The 20,793-nt window shown below is 39.2% G+C and overlaps 1 protein-coding gene across 3 annotated transcripts; it reads right to left on the bottom strand.

The window, feature by feature from the left end:
* Positions 1–3,357: 3,357 nt before the first annotated feature.
* On the bottom strand, positions 3,358–20,217 carry krt222 (keratin 222). 3 transcript variants are annotated; one of them, XM_059003212.1, is made up of 12 exons: positions 20,094–20,188; positions 17,533–17,622; positions 17,009–17,143; positions 15,859–16,099; positions 14,537–14,619; positions 13,490–13,646; positions 12,090–12,278; positions 10,628–10,753; positions 9,788–10,008; positions 6,937–7,238; positions 6,314–6,416; positions 3,358–4,661 (listed from the first exon to the last, which is right to left on the bottom strand). In XM_059003212.1, the coding sequence occupies exons 4-12, from the start codon at positions 16,084–16,086 to the stop codon at positions 4,448–4,450; spliced, it is 1,623 nt and encodes a 540-aa protein (XP_058859195.1). In that variant the 5' UTR covers positions 16,087–16,099; positions 17,009–17,143; positions 17,533–17,622; positions 20,094–20,188; the 3' UTR covers positions 3,358–4,447. The 3 variants fall into 3 exon arrangements, with proteins under 3 accessions (XP_058859195.1, XP_033913780.3, XP_033913779.3); XM_034057889.3 differs by lacking the exon at positions 17,533–17,622 and having other exon boundaries at positions 20,094–20,217; XM_034057888.3 differs by lacking the exons at positions 17,533–17,622; positions 20,094–20,188 and adding an exon at positions 18,786–19,239.
* Between the last annotated feature and the right edge of the window lie 576 nt (positions 20,218–20,793).

Here is a 20,793-nt window from a genome sequence, read left to right as displayed (position 1 = left end):
GCATTGTAATTGTAATTCAATTTTTAGCAGACAATTGTGCTGTATGTCGTTATATTTGACCCCAATTCGAATACCGTCACCAATGTAACTCACATGCCTATAACCGCTTTGCATAAAACACCCAGTTGGATGCAGTTCCCCTTTAAGGCCAACTGCTCATGCATGCTGTGTATTTAACAAAACTCCACTGCCTTGAGCTTATCGATTTCAAAATTAGAAATGCATGCTGCTTCCAAAAGTAGCAGTCTCTGTAAATGTGAAGCATACTCAGTACGAATGCATGCAACCTTGAAAACTGAAATGGTTATGCACAAAAAAAAATGATGCAGGGGTTTGTTACTAAGGATTCTATTGATGCTACATGTGTGGGTTTGGTAGCATTTCTGCCCTGTATATAAAAGATGGAAATGCAATACTTCAGATTTCTTGGCAAGCATCCTTTCACTGTTAGTCTGTGATAGGGAAGTCTGAATGAACAGAAAATGAACTTTAATAGACAGAAAAACATGCTCATGATTGCTATTATACATGAACTCAGTCTTGTTAACTTAGTTGCATTTTCTAACAAACATAGATAGATCCCCCTTTGCAAAAGTATTGTAGTAGTGCCAAAAATCCTTGCTTGAATCCATGTTTTTTTTTTGTTTTTTTTGTTTTTTTTGCAGCAGCACTGGTACTCTATATAAATTGTATAGAATACCGTCTTTGTAGTGCGTCTGACCACTGGCTTGAATCAGCTTGAATATATATATATTAATTTAACCAAGCATTTAAAACTTTTTTTTTTTTTACTGTATATCATTTCATTTTATAGAAATTACATAGTTACAGTGACCTGTGTGAATCTCATTTGTCCTGTCAACACACTAGACATTAATCGATACTGTGTACTAGTCAGATAGATTGACTTCAACTGAGTCAAATCCACGTGGAATGCAGAATGCAGAATGAAGCTTGTCATTGCAGTGGTTGAACACTAGAAGGCACTGGTGAGCTGCCCCAGTTGGTCCAGACCAGAGTTTTTAGATCAAACTATCCTGTACCTTGGTGGAATGTGAATGCGTGAGCAATTGGGCAAGTTCAAGCAAAATAAATAAATAAAAAAAAAATACTGCCAGGACTGCACTTTCTGAGCCATTTCGTAGAGGTAACATTTTCCTATTTTGACATTCCAAACCCATTGTGTTTTGCGATTGCCGGCTATACTGTGGTCTGCTTAAGGCGTCCTTCTCGGTTCTGTGCATGGTTCAGATATTTAATGCTATCGCTATGGTATGGGTCTGTCACTCAGTGGCACAGTTTCCCAGCGGTACGCCTGCTCGTTGGGGGAGTTACCAGACCTTGCTCTAAGGTCACCCTGACTGACTCAGGAGAAAAGCTCTAATGGTTTATTTCTCACGCATTTCGAATCGGCGCTGTCAGGTTCACTTGCCACTTCTGGGAAACAGAAGCACCAGAACTCACTACATCAATCATACAGCCTCTCCCTAGCTGCAATTCACAGATTCTCTGTCTGAAAAAACAAGGACTCCCCCAGATCTGGCAGCCATACAGCTGGCAATAACCATTTACATTACTACACTGTATACAGGTTTGTTGTACTGTTGTTGACATTGAGCATTCCTTGTTTTAAAACCCCCCAATTAGTGATGTATGATGTGCAGAGACAAGTGACGTTGATTTATTAGTTATGGAAAATAACTCATACAAAGAGCAGTTCCAAAGCTGCTGTGGGTTTTTTTTGGTTTTTTTCCCACTGTTTTATTGAAACAAACTTTGCCTTTGTTTTAAAAGCAAAAACCTCCATTTAAATGTAAAATTCCACAAATAATTCCCAACCGAAAAATGTCCAGTTCAGATATTGCACTTCAGCAAGCAAGCACATCAAGTAACTGCATAGTAAATCGAGATATTAACGAGCACAGGCATTGTACATTCAGGATGCAGCATCGATCAGCTCAATTATCATGAGAGTTAGTAATATTATCCTTACAATATTAGTATTACCATTGATATCGTTAATCTTATCAGAAACGGTTAGGCACCTACAAATAAAAGCTAGATAGTGTTTGTCTCTTTATTCTACTATAATTATATTAACATGTAGAATATACTGTATATGACCTGCATCTCAAAAAAGTGCATATACTGTCCTATATCGCTATATACATTAGAAAAGATATACATTGCTCAAAGATACAGGTGAAAGCTGGATTGCAGAGGGTCCCATATTCTTTTGAAGGACCCTCATTAGCTGGAAGGCTAAACCAGTCCTGCATATAATATATTGTAAGGATGAAACTCCAGAAGGAATTGCATTAGAATAGTTTTCTGACCCTCACTGTAATAATCTTATAGTTTTTTTTATAGGTTTCTTCAGTCTAGGTCAATGGACTATAATGACGGGATAGGCGATATACTGATCTGCTGCATGTGCTTTGCACTCATCTGAACTCCATTAGCATACTGTGGTCATGCTGTATATTATAATATTTTGGGTGTAATCTTAATAATCTACTATTGCTGGAAGTCAGGGTGTGGTAGCCCTATATTTGTTATAAAGCAATGTTACATTTGATATAAACAAGGAACAGGCTACTGCACAGAAATATTGGTTTACTAAGATCCCTAGTTAATTCTGTCAATAAACAAGTTTGGGAAATAAGAATTCAAAGCCAGGTTTAGTCTTATTTCACTCCAGTAGTGCATCGGTGCCATCTTTCTGAAGCAAATAGTACTATGGATTCATTTATTGTGGTTCAAGAAAAGGGCTTGTAACCAGGAGGTTCCTGGTTCAAATCCCACTTCAGCCACTGACTCATTGTGTGACCCTGAGCAAGTCACTTAACCTCCTTGTGCTCCGTCTTTCGGGTGAGACGTAATTGTAAGTGACTCTGCAGCTGATGCATAGTTCACACACCCAGTCTCTGTAAGTCGCCTTGGATAAAAGTGTCTGCTAAATAAACAAATAATAATAATAATAATAATAATAATAATAATAATAATAATAATAATAATAATAATAATAATAATACACACAAATGGTGCAAATTTTGCATCAGTATACAATTAATAACTCTGTAATTTCCTAATTGATATAACAAATAATGATATATTTTCTGAATATATTAACGTGTATTTTTAATAGAAATATATTTAGAGGAAAAAAAAAACATCGAAAGGATTCTTTGCATTACATCTGATGGTTAGCCCTTATAAAAGTTTACCACTGTATTTTTGCATAATGTTTTAGCAGTTATACCATAGTTTAGTTAGGTTTGCCTTGTTTGTTAATATACTTTACTGTACCTCACTATTCTTACCTATGCTTTATTGCACTTTGCTAGGCTTATAGTATGGGACATTTTTATAAGGCCATTTTTCTATGTCAGTTTTTTTTATGATCTTTGGTAGACTTCCTTTATCTTAAGAGCTCACAAAAAGGGCTTCTTACTACTTTTGCATCATTACCAGGATAAAGTACTAATTCCACAATCCACCAGCATTCTGGAATCAGGTGCCATGCTACTGTAATATGATGTCATTTTGGCACAGATTTGGCAACACTGAATTCTAACTATTATGATGTCATGGCAATTTACAATTACAATTTAGATAGTGTACAGTATACTTTAGATCACCTGTACAGAACAGTACATCCATAATCCAATGTGAGCAAACCATTATCTTTGCACTGTGGGCTACCTTCAATTTGCCCCCATCCAAAACAATTACAGTTCAAATGCAGTAAACGTGCATTACATTTAAACCACTAGCTGCAAAGTGCATTTAGACTGTGGATTGATAATTTGTGTCCTGCTAATTTTGAACATCACATGTTTATGATGTACTACCTTTAAATATTTAATAACCCAGGATTAATAAAACATAAAAAACACACTAAGCATAACAGCATTCTCAACCAGTACATCACTGTTTTGCTGTTGACCCTTTTGACTAATGTCTGCCCATTTTTTCCTGACACAACAATATAAAGTTCATTATCGAAGACTTTGCTTCCATGTCCCCATTCCTGGCTCCTGATCCTACATTACCAAAATGTGTTCTTCACTCAAGCAGATTTTAAAAGTTTCTCGTTAAGGATGAAATAAAAAGTCAACAAAGTTGTTGCAACTAATTTCCATGGCTTCAAAAAATCTAGTCCAGATTAATTTAAATGTTACCACATATTCTAAGGTATAATAAAAAAAAAAAATCACTTTCGAGTAATCAACCAATCACCTATCTTGTGTATGGATCTCAACATCCCAACATCTCCTAAACCAATAACATGTGACTTATAAGATCAGTTGTTATGCTGATGATAGGTGATAAAATGTCATTGTAAGCTTTGTAAGCCTGTTGTGTTGGATCCTGTGCTGCTGTGGTTGTTGGGGGTGTGCTGTTGGGGGGGGGGGGTGCTTTTGGGGGAGGCCATCCCTGGATGTTAGGGGGTGATGGTGGCGATGCTTCGAGACCTCTTCATGACCAGCCTGACCTCCACGTCGGCCACACTGTCCTCCGTGGTCTCAACACAGCTCTCGTTGGCCACGGCCAGGTGGAGATCGAAGCGCAGTGACACAGACTTCTTCCGCAGACGGGGGTTCCCCTTGAAGAACGAGCCCTCCCACTCCTTTATCACCTCGTCAATCTTCTCTTTTCTTTGGGAGGGAGAGAGAAACATCATTGCCAAATTAGTGATTGTCTAATTCAATTGACGACTTCAGTAGGCCACACATGCAAGAAGTTGTTAAGATGCCTAATTAAACCCATTGTTTCTATATCACCGATTACTGACCGAAAATTGAAATTCTCACACCAAGAGGTTTTCATGCAGGCAGGTATATAAAGGATATACATGACAAATCCTGAGGTGTTCTAATACATTTGCACACTACTGTATGTATGTGTGTATGTAGATGTCTCCACTGTATCCCCATTAGGTAATTATTAGGTACAGCACATTGTGAGATTGCACACACAGCTAACTATCATGGCTCCAAACCTGCAGAAAAAATAGGTCTGAGTGATGTTTCTATTGAATGAGCCAGAGGAGAGAACTAATCTGCAATCAATGGCAATGCTTTATTACTTCAGTATTGATTGATTGTACTCTAAGCCTGTGCTTACTGAATGTCATGGTAGGGATAGCTTGTACAAATGCAAGCCTGGTTAACAATGGACCATGCAGCACAAAACGTCTGGATCTTGCGCTGCGGGCAGAGGGCTTTAGATTCCTATCACAAATCCCAAATAAAATCAATGAAAGGGATATTAAACAGTGTCCCGGTTCCAGCCTGCCTGGATGGGTTTGGCTCCTGTTTCCCTGTTGCGCTCAGACACACCTATACACAAGAGCAGATGGAAGCATATCAAAGCCAAGTTATGCTGCAGCTCTATCAGCATGCCCTGGCTTGCATGAGTAACAAGGTCTGTGGTTAATTTTCTTTGAGCTGAACATCCTCAAACATGAAAACACACACAGGGTGTTCATGACCAGAGGTGCAGAACAAAAACAAAGTCATGAAATAATAAATACATTAAATAAACTAAATGCATGTATAGTATAATTAAAAAAAATGAGTATCTCGAGGCTTTGGAAACCAATGCATATGTAATAATAAATAAAACACATTCTACTGTTTAGAAATTTCTCTCCTGTTTTTAATGGTTAATTTGACGGGCTACTCCTTTTTTTAACTGTAATATGGTAAGAATTTTACTTTTGTTTTCCAGCTAATCCAAAATCAAAGAACGTTCAAATATTTGTTTACATTTTTTAATATTTGGGGAAAAAAGACAACATGTTCATCCCAAAACTACTGTTCTTTTACTCCGACTTTTTAAGTAAAAAAAAAAAACACTAAGGGGGATAAGGATCCGTACACTATGTTACTGTCTCGCAAATTTCCATGGACTCTGAATGAAAAGTGATGCTGGGCTACTTCACTCTTAAACAGCCCTATTGTGATCTCGCAGACAGCCGGCCGCACCTGATTGGATGACTCTAGTGAGGTCACTCTCAAGCATTCCAGCATGATTAATGAGCTGATCCAGTTAATCAAGGTATATTTCTTTGTTTCCATACCATGATCTACAAATACTAAAAGAAAAATTCTCTACAATAGAGTATTTCTACATAACTTACAAATCGAGAGTATTATACTTATGAATGGGTACCATATCGCTGAATGTAATAAAACTCCAGGAGGGGCAATGACTCTAGAAGAGGGTCAAGAATGCTTCCCCGTGCTAGAATGCTGGATAAGTCCACTGATTCCCTGCAGTGTCATCCACATTGTGCCATACTTACTCTATGGTGCCGTGGGCTTCTGCACTCTCCCTCACCACGTTTCCCTGCAAGATCTCATGGGTGGTCACGGTCTCGATCCTTGTATCCTTCTCAATATCCAAGGCTGGAAAACCAAAACCTGGTTAGGAGCAACTCTCTTTAAACGAGGCATGTTAGAAGCTGGTTGTAATTTTAACAGTAGTTGCTGGTACCTCACTTACCTGAACCCTTAATTTAACCAGTAATTTGCTTAATTAGACCTTTTTAATTGTTCTCAGCTCTTTATTTATTTATACGATTGTATAGTTAACTTGAAATCTCTGTTTGAGAGCTGAAAACAATTAAAAAGGCCTGATAACCCACAGTAACCTTGTAAAAGGAGTAACAGCTGATTTAACTAATTTCTATTGAGAATTAGGAAGATAGCAGAAACAAACTGTAGTCACATATGTTCTGCGCCTACTATACTATAAATACCAGGCATAGAAGCATGCACAGAAGCTCTGAATACCTCCAGAATCATCGTGGACCATCGGTGTAGCGTTTGAGGGCTGTCTCCAGAGTTCAGGCAATCTGTTAATACTAAAGGCATGTATTGTATCCAAACAATCAAAGTAGAATTTAATGTGGCTGTTTGAAATTACCTGGAAGTAACACTAGGCTTTTCTGTCTCCGCAGTGGTTTTGATTTCTTCATCATGTCATTCTCAAAAGCCTTTGACATCACATGCTTCTTGAAGCTGCTTGGTTCCACACCATTCCTCAAGGCTGGGCAGTCCCCCTCATTCCTGGAGGTGTTCCCTTTCATTACATTCCCGGAGGGATCTGATTTTATTACGTGGCAGGAAGGACGAGACTCCATGCCGTTCATTGAGGTCCTTGATTTCAGGGAATTCCCGGAGATGTCTGATTCCAAGGTATTCCTGGAGGCATTTGATCCATGGAGCCTTTTTCAAGACAGACAGAGAGAGAGAGAAGAGAGAGAGAGAGAGAGAGAGAGAGAGAGATGGACATGTATAATTCTAGACATCTCTGGGGGCCGCAGAGCAGAGTGTGGATGTTCAAAAACTCATAGTGACCACTGAAGACCATTGAGTTTGGGAAAGCAAAAGGTTTTCCACTGTGTGTAATGGTAACCCTTCTCAATGCCTCCTCACATTTCTAGTAAGAACAAAATCAAATTATACTGTTAGATTAACCCTTTCATACATGAAATGTTGATAATAAATATATTTTTAATTTTTTGGGGGGGCTTTATATGGGGGGTGGGAATGACATCCAGCTCATATGAGGTCATCTTGAAATTGCATCTGCCATATATCCCCATATATATATATATATATATATATATATATATATATATATATATATATATATATATATATTTTTGTATCCTCCCCATATGAGGTCATGTGCATGAAAGTGTTTTTAAATGACCTTGTTTCAAGGGTTGTGATTCTGATGCCCCATTCTTTTCAGATTCCCACTTAGGCTGCCATTATTTTTAATTGCTTTTAAGGAAATGCTGTGCGGGTGATTGCTCTGTGAATAATGACTTACAGAGTAATGATTTGATGTTGTTGTCTTTAAACTGCTGTGCATGAATCATTTGTAGTCTTGCCGTTTATTTTTCCTTCTTAAATAAAACTAAAACTTAGTCCCATGGTAACATGGGCAGTGATGTCATCCTAGAAAAACTAGCTACAGCCCTATTCTGATGACCTTAACAGGCAAGAAATGCATCTTTATTATTATTATTATTATTATTATTATTATTATTATTATTATTATTATTATTATTATTCAGGAACAGTGGCTTGAAACCTGGTTCCAGGGGACTGGGACTGCAGGCTTATTGTTAAAAGATTAGTGAATTGAAAAAGCGTGGTGTGAACCGGTAATTATATTTACTGCTTTATTTTTATTGCTGTTGTATTCTGGAATGCGGATCAGCCTTGATGTTACATTCCGGAATGGGGATAAGTCTTGCTGTTAGATTCCGGAATGGGGATAAGTCTTGCTGTTACATTCCGGAATGGGGATAAGCCTTGCTGTTACATTCCGGAATGGGGATAAGTCTTGCTGTTACATTCCGGAATGGGGATAAGCCTTGCTGTTACATTCCGGAAAGGATAAAAGACATCGGTCTGTGTTGTCAGAAGATATTGTCAATATTACTATCAATGTGCAGACAAAATTTGCGAAAATGTCTCCACAAAGATAGTAACGATGTTGTGGGGAAGTCCCCACTTTGTAAAACACGTTTTTAAGAACTAAACATGCCTTCAAAACAACAACAAAAAAGTGCCAATATATTTAGTTTGTTGTCGAAAATATAGTGCGAGTCAAAGAGAAGTCCCCACATATATAGGAATGCAAACGTGTGTGTGTGTGTGTGTGTGTGTGTGTGTGTGTGAAGTTTCTGGAGAAATCTAAAAGTAAACGTTTATGAGCTTCAGAACTCAGAAAAAAAGCGCTTTTGATCTCTGAAAGAAATCTTTGCAGAGCACTAAAGGAGACTAATTATCCTTAAGAACATAAACAGGCCTAGTACGATTCTGGCCTTTGTCAGAAGATACACACAGCATAGTTCCCGAGTTTCATCAACTGCAATGCTGGTCCATCCTATTTGTGCGGATGAGCGATGAGGATGGGGGGTTCAGGGTACCCCCCTCCTTGAAGAACATTTTGAACAATGATTAATCTGATCTAAATTAAAATGACATTTTGAATCAATAAAAGAAAAAAACAACAACACTGGGTCATTTACAGATGTTCTGAAGGATTGGACTTTTAACTGAAGTTCTGTAACTTCATATGCTTTACACTGCAGATTCCTTCATACAAGGGTTTCCTCCCTTTAAAGCCAGCTCAGCCTGTGAACTCAACCAACCTGCTACTATTTATTATGCATGCGTTCCACCAGGTTTTACCAAACACTAAAAAAAGCAATCGATCAATCAGTCATCAAATTATTTTCACAATAATCCACAATCAAATCAAGTAAAAATATTTTTCAAATGAACAATAGCTTTGCAAATATACCAGTAGCACGAACAAATCATTTTTTTTTCTTTCTTCTTTTGGTTCTTCGGCATTCTTCAAAAAACTATTCTGAGCCCCGCTTGGCATTGATGGCACCCTCCCTTATTTCGACACCCCTTGTGTCTTTAGTGATAAATTATTGCTTATCTCAAAAGGCGTGACAGTTGATTGGCAGGTAATTACAGGACACTACATGTCTGGGACCCCTCCCTGCTGAACGGGAGCCAACTGTCTGAGAGCTGGGTCTGGGTGCGTCTCAACCAAAATAAACACAAACTTCTCTCTGGAGGTCCTTTTCATTATTAGTATAGGTGAAAATTTCTCTCAAGATCTAAATACATAACACCAGCATAGTTTTCTATATTATATAACAGCAAAAGAGCCGGGTTGGTCTGCATTCGTGGTTTTAGAGTTTTTAACCTCATCCACAGAATCTCGTGGTTCCACTCACCTGTTCTCCTCTCTCTCCAGCAGGCTGCGGTAGGTGGCGATCTCCCTCTCCAGACGCTCCTTGGTGTTGAACAGCTTCTCGTGCTGGTGCCGCTGGCTCTCAATGCCCTTCCTCATCTCCCGCAGCTCAGCCTCCAGCCCCTGGATCACGGCGGCCAGGCTATGGATCTGACTCTTGTACTGCTGCTCTGAAGCCAGCAGAGAGTTCTCCAGACCCTTCTCCTTTTGGAGGGGAGAGAGGGGGGATGAGGGTCAGCGCCATTGGATATTGCCATTGGATATTGCCATTGGATGTACAATCTTACAGCTGACCCCCCAGCACCCACAGCACCCCTAGTTCCAGCGCTCCTGACCAGTGGTGTGGTCGAGCAGGGACTCAGTTATGTCACATGACTCCCATCTCCCGCACACCTGTCTGATTCAGTCAGCAGTCGTCTTGATGCAATGAAAAGACTATTCTTCTTCTATTACGCACTACTTTTTAATGAAGTTTAAAAATGAGGACTGGAATCAGACAGTGCATCGACTCTGACTGCGGACACAAACGCCAACGAAACTGGCAAAAGACACTTGTGGAAATACTTGTAGAAATGAGATGAACTTATATGTGTTACTAGAAGTTCAGTACACAGATAAAATGTGAATTCGTATAACACTTCTCGTTTATGAAAATTAATATTTTAGCAGCGTTCCAGTATGAATAAGCACAACACCACTGTATGCAAATGGATTCACAAACTGATTGAACTGCAGGTACAACAAATTCAGTATTCAGTTTGTGGTCTGGAAACTCGAATGTGGATTATCTAGGGTTGACCCTGTTCTTGTACAGTATTCTCACCTGTGCGTGGAGGGATTCGATCTCCACCTCCAGACTCTGCCACTGCCTCCGGGCCTCATTTAGCTCTGCCCTCGCAGCCTTCAACGCATCCTCATCTCTATTCATACTCTCCTGGGCTTCCTCAAGCTGTACACACACACACACACAACGAGGCAGAGGATCAGAGAATAATGGTCCTTCTTAAACCTCAGTGACACAGCAACATGTGACGGGGGGAGGAAAGAAGAAACATGTAATCCTTGGCTGTAAAATAGGATACATTTTATATTGCAGTCTCTCTATGTGATACCATGCATGAATTGATGGGATAATACTGTACAAAATCAAATGTATTTAATACAGTACAGGTATATAGGTCTTAAATCTCTCTTTCCTCCCCCATACGTGTCAGACTTGCTTATATCTGACTTCCTAATTACAGGCAGGTGTCCCTCGTTATGTCAGGCAATTCCAATTCTGGCTCTAATTCCAACCTAGTGCATTTTGGGGGATGTAGTCCTGTATCCTATTTTACACCCAAAGACTACATTTTTCCTGAGGAGGCTGGCTGCAAAGAGTGAGCATGCAGGCTGACCTCATCACAGGGATCCCAATCCGTAACAGCGCTGAATCACACAGCACTGTCCATTAGCAAAAGCAGAGGAAGCAATCAAATCATTCGGCAATGTTTTATGTGAATTACCAGTCAATAGATATGCCATGCATGTGTGTATCTATCATTAGACGGCCATTTGAGCTCGTATTGCATATGCATGCTGAGTGTGTTTTTTGAGACTTGGCAGTTTGTTGCTCAAAAAAAAAATGCAAGCTCAAAACAGCAGTCTGATGATAGATACGCACGTGCATGGCAGATTTTGACTGGTTATTAACACAGAACTAAACTTCAGCAAACAGTTAGTCTCATATTTATTAAATGCTTATTTACGCCGCTCAATGTAAAGTGTTACCATTAGCCCACAGCGTACAGTAAGTTGTCGCTGGCAGAAAACAAGCTCACTGTATCACGTTTGAGCTCTACTTCCTGCTACTGTGATGTCATCATACCTTATATAACATGGCTATATTTAGGATGACATCATATTCTCTCTTACTGATTAAGCAGAGCGGTTTGCTGGCACTTGAAAATGGGCAGGAGAGAGAGAGAGAGAGAGAGAGAGAGAGAGAGAGAGAGAGAGAGAGAGAGAGAGAGAGAGAGAGAGAGAGAGAGGAGCACAGAGCCAAAAAAAAAACACACTTTTATTTTAAGGCAGATGAACAGCCAATGCCAATGACACAGAGGACAATGTACAATGTGTCCTGCTTACAGTATATGGGTATTGGGCCCAGACATACACACGACGGTACTATACTAATAGTTTCAATTCCATTGCTGCCATTTCAATTGGGATTCCCTGCTTGCCGAGGGAGGGAGAGGGGAGGGACAGGGAGGGTGTTGCCGGGGAGAGGAAGGCAGGTTCGTTACCTGGGTGATGGCTGTGCTTCCCGGGACCTCTGCCCCCGTCCCATTGCTGCTGCTGCTGACGAGCTTCTCGTAGTGGGTCCTGATCTCACTGAAGAGTCGGGAGAGTTCCATTCCACTCCCATCGTCCTCTGACAGCACTAGCAGAACATCAGGAGCAAGGAGACAAGACTGCTGCAGAGCCTGCACTGCCTGCAGAGATGGGGGGAGGGAGAGAGAGAGACAGAGAGCGAGGGGTAGAGAGAGAGAGAGTGCAGGGAGGGGGGGGAGAGAGAGACCAGGGAGAGAGCAGATAGAGAGAGTAGGAAGAGAGAGCAGGGAGAGAAGGAGAGAGCAGAGAGAGAGAGAAAGAGAGAGAGGGGGTAGAGAGAAAGAGAGGGAGCAGGGAGAGAGCAGATAGAGAGAAAGCAGGGAGAGAGGAGAGAGAGGGGGTAGAGAGAGAGAGAGAGAGAGAGAGAGAGAGAGAGAGAGAGAGAGAGAGAGAGAAGGTAGAGAGGTATTGAAGCGTTTAAAATTGCTACAAGCCTTCTGTAGGTCAAGCCAGATAGGGAAAATGATGCAGCATTTTTTCTTTTTATTCTTTTCGTTAAAATATTAAACTGTAACTACTGTAGTAACAGTCTTTGGTATTTCTATATCTCTTATGATATTTTTTATAGTTACAGATTTTTAGATTTTTACAGAAGATTAGTATTCATTTTGTGTTGGTATACCTATTGCACATGTATTAATAACATAGTTTAGAATAAGTATTTCCAGACTCACATATATATACGTCTCTATGGGTGCAATATATATTGGTGTCTGGCTCTGCTTGTGCAATATGTAACTATATGATACCATGCATACATTGAGGGGATAATACTGTACACAAACAATGTGGCAAATGTATTTAATACAGTACAGGTATATAGAATAAAGTATTCTTGTTGAAATGTTAGTTTCACTTTGGAAACACTTTACATTGCATTGAGTGTCTCTAATTACTGTGTATTTACATACTAGTTGCTTAGTAAATGCATCTGAACTTACACATAATGACAATGTTATTATGCATAGTTACAATGTACTTAATGAGTAAGTCTTTTTGCACGATATATGTAAGTACACAATTGTATCAAAAAGGGGTTAGGGTTATGCTTAGGGTTTGGATTATATCATGCAAAAAGATTTACACATTAAGTACATTGTAAGTATGCATAATAACATTGTCATTATGTGTAAGTACACATGCATTTACTAAGCAACTACTATGTAAATACACAGTAATTAGAGACACTTAATGGAAAGTGTTACTTTTACTAATTTTACTTATTCAAGTTCTGTACATAAATAACTTAAATTTCCATACAAAGGGAATTAGGCAGGGTACATCATCCCTGTTTTACAGCAGGCCTGTGTACCTCATTGTGATCCAGCTGTAAGTCTCTGATCTCCCGCCTCCTCCTCTCCAGCTCTGCCTGCAGCTCAGAGCTCTGCTGATCCAAGCTGCGCTGCACCTCTCGCAGGGACGACACCTTGTCTTCCAGCAGTCTTGTTCGGGACTCTTCAGCGGCACACCTGCGGCAAAAAAATTGTGATCTACCAGCATAGAATCGACTGGAATTCAGGGAAAACTTATACTGAAGAAGGCACTAGCCGAAACTTTTTTTTTGTTCTTTGTAAGTTTTACTTTAACCCATTTCGATTGAAGCATTTGCAGTTATGGGATAATAAACCAAGTGGGGTCACAGCTGGTACACCAGAGTGTAGCTGTGAAACGGTCCCCCCTGCAACATTCTACCCCTCATGGATGGAGGAAATCCATCAGTAAAAGCAGCATGTAGAATGAGTGTAGTATTTCTTCCATCCACTAGGGGCAGTGTTGCGGTGGGGGGGGGGGGGGGGGGGGGGTCGTTTAATGGTTACACTCTGATGTACCAGCTGTCCTTTGAGATCAGACATGCTGTATTAAAGCCACAAGAGGGCATTTAAGCTTCTGAGTTTTAAAAAGCCCCCAGGATGCGATGGAAAAGTCAAACGGAAAGTGATATACAAAGTGAACCTTAAAAAAACATATGAATACACAAGCTTAAACACCTGTGATATTTTACACCTATATAAACTTGTTCTTTAACCTCTTTAGTATCAAAGTACCAAGCTGTATTCGTGTCATTTCATACATTACATTTAGACTTTTGCGGTGAACAAAAATTAGAGTAAGTTATCATAACAACAAAGAGAAAATTAAAACAACAGGTAGAAAATGCCAGTTAAATATGCTCAACAAAAACTTACAAAGTAGCCTGTCCTCAAATGAGGACAATGGTACTTAATTGGTTAAGTATATATATATATATATATATATATATATATATATATATATATATACAGTGCTAATAAAGTATCTGTAAATTACCCCAAATTGATAAATACAGGGGGAAAGTTAGATCTGTTAAAGTTTAGCTGACCTGGTTTTGAGATGTGTCAGTTCCATGTGGGTGGTGTCAAACTGAAGGGTCAGGTTTGCGTTCTCTACCAACAGACTGCGTACCTGCAAGGGGGATTTGAAACAGGGCTTCACTTGCCAGCTCATGAACTTGTTTTTAACTTTTAAATAGTATAGTTACCAGGTAATCAACCTTAATGAGTAAATCTGAAGTTTGTACCAAGTTTCAAGTTTGTACTGTAGAGGGTCACAAGATGTCCCGGGACGTTTTATCCCAGTTTTCAGCCTTAATTGTTTGTCCCAGTCAGAAACAGTAAAATTGTTAAATCGTCTCTGTTTTGCTGTTTTGTATTCACCAAACTGCAGCAGTGTGCTCAGCATATTAAAAAAAATACTAAAATGAAAAAACGTATGGATTACTTGTTTAATAATTCTGATTGTGTGTTTAATCAATTATATTCTGTTTACAACTTAAGTACATTGTAATTATGTTTCGGTACACATGTAATTAGTAAGTAACTACACTGTAATTAGAGACACAATGTAAATTGTTACCATACCGAAAGTTTTCTCTAAGTCATGCTTAGTGCCCCAGAGCAGGGTTGCGTTCTCTCAAAAACTTAAACGCTGTTAAGTCTCAACAAGTACTTCAGACTCAACCGCAACCCAACGACAATCAATCAAAGTCTTTTTCAATCATCACCGAGATCACTGTAGGGCTAATTTGTTCTAAATCATCTTCAATGGCGTGTGGTGGATGCATATTTATTTGATTCTTTCAAGCAGCGCACCTTGCCAGCTCCTCGCATTATATCCACCGTCGGATCTGAACTGGAAACTCATTAGCGTTAATGTCAGCATGTTGAGGCACAACGGTCACTGAAGAGTTTCCGTCGCTTGTCGAATGTGTTCATTTCAGTTATGTTTGTCAGTGCTCTGAGCCGTGATTTACAAGATGGGTTTGAACGGAGGATTATGGGAGTCGGAATGTTCCAGAAGGAATGGAAAGCATCGTAAAGCATGGCGTCAAAATTCCAGTACATCTTATCCTGTGGGTACAGATGCCATCCAGTGCATAGATCATAAAAACAATATGCACATTTTTTTCTCTATATATATAAACACTGCAGTTTATCTAAAATGTATCATGCAACACTGTATAATAAGAGACCATTCTATCTATCACTGCTGAAATGGATTCGAATATGAGACCTAAGGTTTGACCAAGCATTTTCCTGAAGAAAAAAAAATTAAACTTTGAAACTCGCCCCCACTGAAACAACACGATTTCAACCAGAATAATAATCAGGCGCAGAATGATTGTGCATTGAAAAGCCAGCCTACTTCCTCCCTGAGCTGGGTCAACGCTCCCTCTGCCTGGCTCCACTCCCTCTGCTGGGGCGTGTGGCTCTTCATCCAGCTGCAGATCTGCCCCTCCAGCCCCTGGTTGATCTCCTCTAGGCTGCGGACCTGCTCCAGGAAGCCGGCTAGCCGCCAGTTCAGGTTCCTCATGGTCTCCTGAGGTTCCGAGGGCATGGGCTGGCCAGGGAAAACGAACACCTTCCTCATCATCGCCGCAGGCTTGCTGCGCAGACCAGGAGTTTAGAAAGCAGCAGTGAATGAATAAGCTCACTGCTCTCACTCCAGTATTTAATTAACTCAAGAGTAATGAACTCCATTTCATTTGTTTTACATTTTCTTTATTATTTTATTGTCTTTGTCATCATTTCGAGGCTGTTCTGGGTTATTGTATTTTTCTCTGTCTTTACCTGGCTTTGAATATGCTTTGAGCTTGTCTGGGGAATCCTAGTTGCCAGTATTGATAGCCTTCCTTGTTCCATTGAAATCATGTCCTCTCTGCCGGCCCCAGCCTGCTCTCTACATACATAAAGACAGAGAGCTTTGGAAGGGGCTGGCGGAACTGAAAAACCACATTGTCACGTGATTTGAATGGATAAGGAAGAGTGTTCACTCCTGGCATTTAGGATTCCCCAGACAAGGTCAAAGCACCTCAGGTAAAGTCAGATTTAGAGAAAATGTATACTAAGTCAATATAAGAGCAACAGAACCCAGATCCGCTCAGAATGAATCCAAACACAATGGAACAGTAAGGGTAATAGCATTGAATTAAAGACTGGAGTGAAACTTTGATACAAAATAAGTTTCTTATCAATCAATCACAAGCATCACGAAGCATCAATCCAGTACAGTGGATCATGATTGTATATACAGTATACCATACTTTACAGACCCTTCATTAAATCACTAACCTCAATATTATCTATTATTAATAATAATCATTTTGTGCCAGCCTGAATGTAACAGCCAAATAACAAGGGAACCTCCCATTTAATGTGAAAATAAACATGCATCAGAGCTTTGATCAACAATCACCCTGGGGCCTCATCACTGGACTCTGAAGGAGCTCCCCTTTCACAACCCCACTATAACCACAACCCTCCCTGCCCCCTCTACTGAAGACATCCTAACTCACCGTGCAGTCCAGGATCAGAATCCAGCTGCCTTGGTGTTGCTACAGGGCAGTCACTGGCTCAAGCCTCACAGACTCTGACCATTGCTGACTGTCAGTTGTGTAACGCCCAAAGAAAGCAACTTCTCGTAAGGTCACCTTAGGAAAGAAGGGTAGGTTAAACAATCTAAGCCGTTAGGTCCATTTCTGTGTCTCCCAAAATTGTGAACCTATAACTATTCTTTCTAGTTGTTGTCCTGGGTGTGGAACAAAGGCCAGAGTCAAACCTTTGGCAAAAACATCCTGCAGTCCACATCACTGTCGCTATTATGGCCATTGTGTGGTGTGCTTGATCCCGGATTAGAGGCCTCCATTCAGACTCACAGCAGTATCCTATCTGAATAGTGGTGGAGTTCAGTCCTAGGGCTCACCAACAATAACACAAAATGCATTCTCTTATTGTGTGCACTATTGTGATAAACATGTTTTTTTTAACATTGGTTTTCACATCTCCCTAGAGAAAATGGAACCCAATACCCCATTATTACCTGTTCGAGAAAGGATACAGTAGCAGTGTCCAAATAAAACACCTCAAGACCTCATTTATTTCCCTTGTAGACGTACTTGCATGAAAACCTCTGGGGGTGAGAATTTCAATTGTTCAGGCAGTAATCAGTGATATAGAAACACTTGTGAGTGAAAACGTTAGACCTCTTTGTGCTTTAATTAGACATCTTAAACCACTTCTAAAAAGTCTCTTTCATTTTTCTCATTTGTGGCTCCGTGTGCCTTTTCTCTTTACTATTTTAAATGAATTGCGTGGCCTGTTAAAGTTATGAATTAAATTAAACAATCACTAATTTGCCTATTTTCAAGATTTTCAGTAACAATGGTTTGATTTAATTTGCACGACAAGCCAAAAACAGCAGAAGCCAGGTTTAGTCTTGCCACTGAATACATTTCAAGCAATGCTTGTTATATTTTGAATATATTTGTCCCAGCGCTAACTTTGTGTATTTTTCAACAAATGGTTTAGTATCGCGGGTATAATAATTACAAATGACAAAATATACAGCTTTTAACTTACAAGCTATTTAGAGGATGTTCTGTCTATTTGAATAGAATACAGTTTGTAGCATAGTACTTGTCATACAAATACCAGATAGTTACACTGAAACACACCTGGAATGTATAATTCAAAAGACCTTTCAATAAAACAATGGGCGACTTGCTTAAATAATTCCATGGTTTTGGATCCCGATCAAAGATTTGAAAGTCATTGATCCGTATCACCTTTGTAAAAGTTCAGAGAACCACAGTGGAGTACTCGTGGAATTTGAAAAATGCATTCAGTGTCCCACCTAGTTAAATATTTGACGTGCCTTAAACTTGTCTTGCCCAAGCTAAACAAAACCCTGTTGACTACAGTACTGAGTTAGCAGCCAAGAAAAAAAAAAAACCTAAGAAAAGCATAAAAAATGTCATAAAGCCCAATAAAAGCATGGTAATGCATAGGTAAGCATTGCAAAGCCTAGCAAGGTGGGATAAACTTTATTAAAATAACATGGTAACCAATGGGAAATGCATGGCATAACCATGGAAAAACATGACAAAAACTGCAAAAATGCTGTTGGAAACTTTAATGGGTATTCCTACAGGAACCATGTTTCTTGTGCTAAAATAGAGAGACAGCACCTTTCACCTTATAATCTGCCAAATAACACTTTGAAACTATCGCTTTACACATAAAGCAAAGCCAGATGGCACGGTACAGCAAATGAAGTTAGGCATTCTACTTTACCTGTTTGTCTTCAAGGAATGTATGTCAACTAGTGAAGGAATTTTAAGCAGCTCAACAAAGAAAGAGTCAAATGACTGCTGGGTACAGACATTGCAAAATACACACAGGCTCCTGGGGTTTGTTTGCCTGGGATTGCTTCATTGCTCAGTGCACTTTTTATTATTTTAAACGTCTGGCTTAATTGGCAAGTGGACAGGATAAACAGTCCCACCATTGTGCAATCAATAGCAAACAGATGATTTATTTCTTTTTCTGTAGAGTCATAGGCAATATTAGAGTCAGGAGAGGAAAATAAACACACAAACAAAGTCTATGAGCTAAGTAGCATTAAGTTTAGAACAGAAGGTAGGAAGCACATTTTTTACACAGAGAGTTATAAATGTATGGAATAGACTACCAGGTGAAGCAGTAGGATCTAAAACACTGGAAACATTTAAAAAAAAGACACTGTGCTTTTAAATTAGATCCCCCCCTACCCCAGTATGGCCTCTTCTCATTCTCAAATGTTCTTATGAGAACGCAGCATATAAGACCCAGGTCAGTTAGGCATATAAGACCTAGAACATTAATGGCCAACATCTGAGAAAACTACTGATTGGCCCACTTAGTGACTTATATGGGAAGACCGCGGCTGCAGAGGATTATGACATCTGCAAGACTTGAATCAATCTGGACAATAACCAAGTAGCAAGTAGGGAGTCAATCAGGAAAAAAACAACATTTTTGGTTAATATTGGATTACAAACACACTTGCGTAAAATCAACAAATATATCTCATGTTTTACTATCTGTATCCCTGCAACAGCTGTGCTAGACCATAAAATAAAGAAAAGCCATTGTTGTTGATTGAGGAGTGTCTGCAATTTATTTTACAAACATTCCTCGGATCACTCAGAAAGTGCATTAACCTACTTGTTCAGTCTATATTCATATAGATAGATGCATAGATCGTTTAATACACACACACACACACACACACACACACACACATATATATGTTCTAAATTGTTCCTCCCTTATAACAGAAAGAAAGAAAGAAAGAAAGAAAGAAAGAAAGAAAGAAAGAAAGAAAGAAAAATAATAGACTAAAATTATTAAAATGTATTCTGTATTGACTATTTAAAAGTAGCCGATGACCCATCTTGTAGATTTCTTTTCAAGCTTAAGTTTCCTCTCAGCACTGCAGCCGGCCAAGGAAACAAAGCACACACCCCTGTTTTTATATTTAAGAAAACTTAAAACCTGTTTGGCAAACAGATAAACACACGACAGACACACAAGAAGAAGTAAACATCGTACTGTACTTACAGCAAGCAGAGAGACGGACAGTCAGCTATAAAAAAGCATTTTCTGTTTAAAACTCAAAAAGTTGTTGCCTTTCACATCCTTTGGTTTTGAATATTCCCAAAGGTTGTGTTGATGTGAACTGACACTTTACCAAATTAGGAACCCTGTTCTTCCAGTTTGAAACATCCCTAACCCTCATTACACTGTCAGTAACCATAAACCATCAAAATGTGCAAAGCTTAGCATTAGAGGCACTGAAAAATTGTTTTCACGATACTATGTGCATTTGTAATTTCAAATTACCGTACTTTATTTGTGAGGGATATTGGTAACACTTTACATTAGGGGTCTCTAATTACTGTGCATTTACATAGTAGTTACATAGTAGTTATATAGTAGTTGCATAGTAAATACATATAAGGGTTAGGGTTAGATCGTGCAAAAAGGATTTACACATTAACTACATTGTAACTATGCACAATAGCATTGTAATTATGTTCCCGATGCTAATAAAATTGTTTTGATGCCTTGATCAGCTCGGCTTTTTTGGGTTATCCCAAAATAAAATAGAGAACGAGAGGTGGTTTTGTTTCCAATACACAAGGTAATCTCGGAAAAGCGTATTTAAAAACAACAACCAAAAAAAATAGCATTTACTGTACAGTATACACGTCAATCCTTCATTCTCTGGTTGTGTCTCTTCCTATTTAATATTTGGGCA

This window comes from Acipenser ruthenus, chromosome 28 (assembly GCF_902713425.1).
Source record: "Acipenser ruthenus chromosome 28, fAciRut3.2 maternal haplotype, whole genome shotgun sequence".
Classification (NCBI taxonomy): domain Eukaryota; kingdom Metazoa; phylum Chordata; class Actinopteri; order Acipenseriformes; family Acipenseridae; genus Acipenser; species Acipenser ruthenus.
The sequence above is the reverse complement of the archived record's forward strand: the minus strand, read 5'-3'. Positions and strand labels throughout refer to the sequence as shown.

What these genes read in the sequence shown, in the direction of transcription:
- krt222 (XM_034057889.3), bottom strand. Translation starts at nt 16,086, where the DNA reads ATGATGAGGAAGGTGTTCGTTTTCCCTGGCCAGCCCATGCCCTCGGAA. An exon ending in GAAGCACAGCCATCACCCAG is followed by an intron (nt 10,754 to 12,089) that starts GTAACGAACCTG and finishes GTGTGTGTACAG; the next exon opens with CTTGAGGAAGCCCAGGAGAG. An exon ending in TCGAATCCCTCCACGCACAG is followed by an intron (nt 10,009 to 10,627) that starts GTGAGAATACTG and finishes CCCCTCCAAAAG; the next exon opens with GAGAAGGGTCTGGAGAACTC.